The sequence below is a fragment of the Zea mays genome, chromosome 3, assembly GCF_902167145.1.
Source record: "Zea mays cultivar B73 chromosome 3, Zm-B73-REFERENCE-NAM-5.0, whole genome shotgun sequence".
Classification (NCBI taxonomy): domain Eukaryota; kingdom Viridiplantae; phylum Streptophyta; class Magnoliopsida; order Poales; family Poaceae; genus Zea; species Zea mays.
In genome coordinates this window covers 228,437,755-228,444,881 of record NC_050098.1, presented here as the reverse complement: position 1 = coordinate 228,444,881, position 7,127 = coordinate 228,437,755, and the positions used below count along the sequence as shown (strand labels likewise).

General features: G+C 45.9%; 1 protein-coding gene across 1 annotated transcript; it reads right to left on the bottom strand.

Annotated features, from left to right (window-relative positions):
* Positions 1-282: 282 nt before the first annotated feature.
* Positions 283-2,534, bottom strand: LOC103651566 (F-box/FBD/LRR-repeat protein At1g13570). The gene is made up of 3 exons (XM_008677218.4): positions 1,322-2,534; positions 1,064-1,207; positions 283-930 (listed from the first exon to the last, which is right to left on the bottom strand). Exons 1-3 carry the CDS (start codon positions 2,309-2,311, stop codon positions 547-549), a joined length of 1,518 nt encoding a protein of 505 aa, XP_008675440.1. The 5' UTR covers positions 2,312-2,534; the 3' UTR covers positions 283-546.
* Positions 2,535-7,127: the final 4,593 nt, after the last annotated feature.

Here is a 7,127-nt window from a genome sequence, read left to right as displayed (position 1 = left end):
CGTCCGATGGTTATTTTGGTTCTCAACAACCTCCCACAAGCTAGATCTTTACATTTGTTTTGAGCCCTCTCATCCCTTACACGAGGATCCACTGTCCATAGGTCAATCCATCTCATATGGACACAATCACAGGAATCAGTGAGTGCCTTTTTTAAAACCTTAACTTGGAATTCACTTCCGTTGAGATTCAAACTCAGGAACTGAGAAGTGTTACTCAAACCACCTAATTAGCTCAGCTAGAGGGCACAACAACTCAACATATAACAATCCCTCACTCAGTACTAAAATAGACAAATGTTAGTAAGATATCGGTTGTACAGTTTTCATTAACACCAAGCTGCAAGATTGTCGATGTTCTGCTAACTTCAGCCATTACAGCTTGTCATGATATATGCTACTAGAGGACTCCCTATCTATCTACATGCCCTAGTGTTAAGACAGTGGCATATGCATGCAGATACTGCAATGAACAGACTAGAGAACACCATAACCAATTGCCGAGAAAGCTAGCTTGGATCACGAGACACCCAGATGGCCATACCGAGCTCAGTAGCAGTACTCAAAAGGGTCAATAACACAAGGATCAGATGCCACCTGGCAGCTCCAAGACGAACTTCCTCTAGAATTAGAACTCTCCAAGACCTCCACATTGCAGTTCTGACTGGCCCGTTTAACACAGGTGAGATCCTTCGTCACTTTGGCGGCAGCCTCGTCCCACGAAGAGAAACTACCATTGACACACACAATCGCCATCTCCTGCAGTGCATCCGCGTTCTCCAGGATGAACTTAATGAAGGCAAGCTCGCTTCTTTTCCCCCGGTACTCGTGGAAAACGATCTCCTTGATGTGTGACTGCACGCATTCAGCACGAGCGTTCTCCTGCCAGAACTTGCGACTCAGTGTGCCAGTCGGTTGGTCAGCTTTCCTAGACTGAAAATTAAATCAATCGGTTGTTCATCAGTTAGCTACTAGCTACAGATCATTCAGTTAGCATATGAATCAGATGCTAGTGACAATTAGCATGAGTACCAAACTAACAAAGCAATCGGGATCGACGACTCACCTCAATATGCAATGTCTCGATGTTAGGAAAGCATCTGAGGAAGCTAGGGAGCATCTTGGCTTCGTTGCGGACTCCGAAACGCACCTTCAACGCCAATATCTTGACGCTTGGAATCATGGTATTTGCGCTTGCCTTTGTCCCAATCTGTAATGTATGCCATTTTCCAATGAAAAGGTCGTATACGCAGAGAGCAGACGTGTGCACACCTCAAGAATGTGTACTCCAAATGCGGAGATAAATGGGAGGAGAGCATAGCACCTTGATGACAGTGTCGCCGACCTCAAGAACATGTACTCCAGGCTCCAGAAAGCCCACTAAGCGCAGACAGGGGGCACGCCCAATCTTGATCCTGGTGCGGACTCTGTCACTGGAGAAAGCAGAAATGGTCTCCCACAGGAAGAGCCGCTCCAGTCGCGGGGCGTCCACGACCGCGACGTGATGGACGACGCACATGCACAGCTGCACGGACCACAGGCTGCTGCTGCTGATTCCGAGGTTCACTTGCCCCTGGCTCGTGTAGAGCACGAGGGTCTCCAGGACTGGACTCCTGGCCAGGACGAAGTCGAGGTCCTCGTCATCCATGGCCATGCAGCCGAGACGGAGCTCCTGGAGTCTGGGGAAGGCAACGCCACGGGAGAGTAGTGCCGCGGTGTTGGGGAACCGCCAGACGCCGAGGTGGAGGCGCCTGATGAACGGCAGGCTGAAGATCGCGACGGGGAGGGGCACGTCGAGCGGCCAGGGCCGGTTCACGAAGATGAGCTCCTCTACGCCCTTGGTGGCGAGGAGGTAGAACCAGCGCACGAGTTCGGCGTGGTGTGCGGCCATGGAGTTGCTGGTGAGGTCGACGCAGCGGAAGGGGCCCGGGTGTGCCTCCAGGACCTGAGACACCACGGCGGTCACCGCGCCGGATAGGGCGTTCCCGCCGTGACCAGCGCTCGGAACTACAAGGGCGTCGATGAGGACGAGCGGCGTGGAGCGCCAGAGCGGGAGCCAGCGCGACGAGAGCAAGGTGGTGCGCGCGGCGTCCTTGACGGGAAGACGTGAGACGATGCCGCGTAGGATACTTTCCGGGAGCGCGCTGATTCGATCCTCGGCGACGTCGCTCCCGCCGGCGGGGGACGAGAAATCGGCGGAGAGGAGGGCGCCGGCATAGACGAGCGGGTCCGGGAGCCAGGAGCTCAGGACGTCCCGTATGGTGCCCATGGCGTGGTACATCATCAGGTGCTCGTTCATCCCTTGCCTCTCCATCTAGCTAGGGAAGCATACCATCCATGGTTACACCGGCCGGAAGGGACACGGGAGAGCGGTGATGAGGGTTTTGGGGAATTCTGGAGTGGGGGCGATCGATGGGCGATGGTGACGAACTGACGCATCAGGCCGCTACTATTTGTTGCAAACTGAAAAAATGGAAAGGATACGTGTTCAATTAATTGACCACCTTTGCTGCTAAGCAATCGATTTCAAAAATCATAAGAATCTGGCTTCTGCATAGACTGTTCTAGTTCTGGCTTCTTTGGAAAAGCAGATCCTATAGTGTTTAGGACTACTTCAGATTCCAGCCTATAGTTTATAATATAAATTTGAATAATTTAAAATATATTTTTATCTAAATAATAAATAAAATGACTTATCTAAATATCTTATAAAGATTCGTAATTCCAGCTCTCTAATTTTTTGGAGCATTTTTAAAAATGGCTTGCTCTGTCAACTTTACCATTTTTTGGGAGTTGGAGCAGTTTCAAATAGAGCCGGTAACCAAGCTGATTTTTTTCTTTTGTAAAATAAGATGAAAAAGGTCAAATATCTAAATTATACCTGTCTTTAGTTGTGCATGGGAGGCATTTGGCCTGTAATTCTTATGAATTTCATTACCAATTCCACATTTATGAACGTGGGCTCCAGAAAATGCCATGGAAAGTCACGTTTGTACGATTTGGGCTTCTAAACCTAAAATGGCTTCAGCTTCTCGTCTTTTCGGATTCAGAAGCCGTTTCGTATACAACGTTGATACAATTTCTAATTAAGGTTAATGTCATTGGATCGGCTACATACACAAACAAAATATTACTCCCTCCATTCTTTTTTTTGTTATATTTTATTAGTTCAAAAATGAATTAGTCGACGATAAATATTCAAGAACGAATGCAGTATTTTATTTTTTTATTATAGATTGTATTGTGATTAAAATGAAAGACAGATAAAAATGACTAGTGATGTATGCCTAAAAAATAGGTGCAAAAGTTATGCCAAAAAGCCAGGTTTTCCGTCACGCTACCTCTATCGGTGTGATAAGGATATGGTCTGGTTACTCATAACTGTAGCCAAAATTATTGTGATTTAGGCTACTTATTATACTCCACCTAACAATAAAACATATCTACAATATTGGATCAAACAATATTGCTTATATCTAGATTATTAGTCTTTTCTACAATACAAATTACTACCTCACTATTTCAACTTATAAATCGTTTTAGCTTTTCCAAATCCATTTCAACTTGGAAAAGCGGATTCTACCAAGACCAAGCTGGCTTCTTTTACAAAAATAAAGGATGGAAAAGGTCAAATATCCAAAGTATACTTGTCTTTAGTTTTGCATGGGAGTGGCATTTTCCTGTAATTCTTGTGAACTTCATCACTGTTTCCATATTTATGAAAATGGGCTCAAAAAAATGCCAATGGACACGTTTGTGCGGCTTGGGCTTCTAAACATGAATGGCTTCAGCTTCTATATAGATCAACAAAATAATATTTTACATGGATTATATAAAAATGAAATGAAAGATAGAGATAAACGACTAGTGATGTAAGCCTAAATAAAAAAGCCGGTCCAAAAATTGTGCCAAAAAGCCAGGTTTTTCGTCACGCTACCTCTACCGGTGTGATAAGGATGCAGTGTCGTTATTGGTAACGGAAGCCAAAACTATTGTGACAGCATGTGATTTAGCTGCACATATATACTCCACCTAACAATGAAACATATCTATAATATATAGAATCAAACAATCTTGATTATATCTAGATTATTATAATCCCATCTACAATATATATAGATTACTACTCCATTCATTTCAACTTACTAGATGAGTGTTCGTGCGTTGCAACGGGAACATATAATAACATGATAACTTATATACAAAATATGTCTTATATTGTTATAAAAAATGTTTCATAATCCATTTGTAATCCTGGTCATACATAAATTTTGTTATTATTTAGCTGTTTCACTACTACATTGCAACCATCAGTATCATGCAGACTTCGATATATGCCACGATTTGCATGGTCTCATCATTGAAGAGCACGTGCCACACCTATCGGTACAAGTTCCCTCGTACATTGTTAGTCATCAGGTACGCACCATACACGCTTGCTTAAACAAAAAAGATAAGTGTATGTGTCTGCGAAAAGAATTAAAGGCAGGCCGGCACAAAAGCTACCCTGACGATGGCAAGTGGTCATTTCTGTCGGTCCTCCTCTCCGTCACCTCTGGCGCCAAGATGACGCCACATACCTTGATATAGTAGTCATCGAACGCGCACGACATGGCGAGTACCGATGACTCTTGGCTGGGCTGCCAAACGAAGTGCACCCCAGGCTCATCAGCGAGGTAGTACACCTAGTCATTGCACCACTGGATGTGCTACTCCTCTACATACATCTTGTTCGAGGACACTCACACAACGTCAGCAACGACCGTCGTCCCAGCGCACAAGAATTTATGGCTGGCCAGTAGTGACTTACGTGGCAGGTTGAGCTTCAGATGGATGATGAGCTGGACGGCGTGACAGCGCCGTCGTCGGATGTGGTGCCTAGAACAACCCGAGAGTCGCCAGCGTTGGGGACGACCATGAGGTCCCCATGTTTGAAGATGGACAGCGCGGTGCAGCCGCTCTGGACCATGTCCAAGCGGCGGCTGCGCCAAAGCTTGCCGAACACAGCAGCGCATGCGGACACGTATGACTGCTTCCAGGTCGAACTGGAAGTCACCAAGCTTCTTCTCGTCGTCGATGAGCAACGCCAACGCGAGCGCCTCCTACCAGTGGTGTTTGTTTGGGGTTTCCAAGTAAGAAACATGGATTCATCTTTGGCGTTGGTTTACGAAAATGACTTACAAGTCAGATCCATGGAAAAAATATTACAAAGAATAAATGTCACACATATAAAAAAGGAATTTAAGTTGAAAATATTATAAAAACAAAAGAAATTGCATGCAAGGCTCTTCTTTAAATACTACTGCCTCCGTCCAAAAATATAATTCAGTAATTTCGTTGATAATTATCTACTACTACACATTGTGCAAGGGTAGCAGGTGGGATTTGGGAGAGATGTAGTAGATATTTTTACTGTAACAAATATTGACATAAACACACATGTGGTGTAGTGGTAGCTACGAGCACTTTTGCTTGAGGGGTCGTGGGTTCGAATCCTATTGGGGCCATATTTGTGTTTTTTTAATTTAATTTTAGCTAGGTGTGGGATGCACATGAGAATGAGAATGAGCTTTGTGGGAGGCGGAATGAGAAAGACAGTGCGGGGAGGACGGAATGGGAATGACATAACACAGAATTGCAGCCGGGAATGGGAATGGGGGAATGGGAATGACATAACACAGAATTGCAGCCGGGAATGGGAATGGGGGAATGGGAATGACAGAACACAGAATGGCAGCCGGGAATGGGAATGGGCTTTACAGGGAGGGCGGAATGGGAATGGCAGAACACGGAATGGCAGCCTACCCCTTACCGTCTTAATAAGTAGTAGAGATAAGTCCTTTTCGCTTTTCCATATATATTATTTTTGCTATGTGCTTAGATACACATTATATCTACATATGTAAGTATGTGAATGATTGATTGTATTCCAATACTGGGAATAGGAGTACATATATACAGCGCACAGGTAGCATGCAAGGCAACCGTAGATAGCGCAATTACATCCACAAATCAAGGCCTGATTACATCATGCTAACACTCCCCCGCAGTCTAATCTGGAGCATCGCTAACAGTTAGGCTGGACCAAAACTCCTGGAACAACGAAGTAGGAAGACCCTTGGTGAAGACGTCGGCGTAATGTCGTAGGGACATGGAGAACTCGAACGTGACCGAGGGCGACCTTCTCTCGAACGAAGTGAAGATCGATCTCAACATGTTTTGTCCGCTGATGTTGCACAGGATTGCTGGAGAGATATACAGCACTAATGTTGTCACAATATACCAAAGTGGCATGGCGAGGAGGGTGTTGAAGGTCGAGAAGCAACTGTCGTAGCCTATTCGTGTCAGCGACACCGTTTGCAACAGCTGAGAGCACCTAGAGGGGGGGTGAATAGGTGATCCTGTAAAACTTGAAACTTAAGCCACAAAAACTTGGTTAAGCGTTAGCACAATAATCGCCAAGTGGCTAGAGAGGAGTCTTAACAAAACACAATAACCACAAGAGATCAATCACAGAGATAGCACAGTGGTTTATCCCGTGGTTCGGCCAAGACCAACGCTTGCCTACTCCACGTTGTGGCGTCCCAACGGACGAGGGTTGCAATCAACCCCTCTCAAGCGGTCCAAAGACCAACTTGAATACCACGGTGTTTTGCCTTGCTTTTCTATATCCCGTTCGCGAGGAATCTCCACAACTTGGAGTCTCTCGCCCTTACACTTGAAGTTCACAAAGAAGCACGGAGTAAGGGAGGGATGAGCAACGCACACAAGACACAAAATCAGAATGTCAACACGCACACAAGTCGCAACAAGAGCTCGCAACACACCCCGATGAGTTCACAACTCTAATAGAGCTCAAGATGCTATCACGAAGAAACAAATGTGTGGAATCGAAGTCTTGGTGCTTAGGAATGCTTTGAGTATGCTTGGTGTGCTCCTCCATGCGCCTAGGGGTCCCTTTTATAGCCTCAAGGCAGCTAGAAGTCGTTGAGAGCATTCCAGGAAGGCTGATCTTGCCTTCTGTCGCCTGGCGCACCGGACAGTCCGGTGCACCACAGGACACTGTCCGGTGCGGATTTCTTTCCTTCTATGGCGCAGTCGACCGTTGAAGATCCAGAGCCGTTGGCGCA

Excerpts from the sequence above, each read along its gene's own strand:
- LOC103651566 (XM_008677218.4), bottom strand. The coding sequence starts at position 2,311 with ATGGAGAGGCAAGGGATGAACGAGCACCTGATGATGTACCACGCCATG. Across the intron at positions 1,208-1,321 it reads TCGGCGACACTGTCATCAAG|ATTGGGACAAAGGCAAGCGC; the intron begins GTGCTATGCTCT and ends CATACATTACAG. Across the intron at positions 931-1,063 it reads TCGAGACATTGCATATTGAG|TCTAGGAAAGCTGACCAACC; the intron begins GTGAGTCGTCGA and ends TTTAATTTTCAG.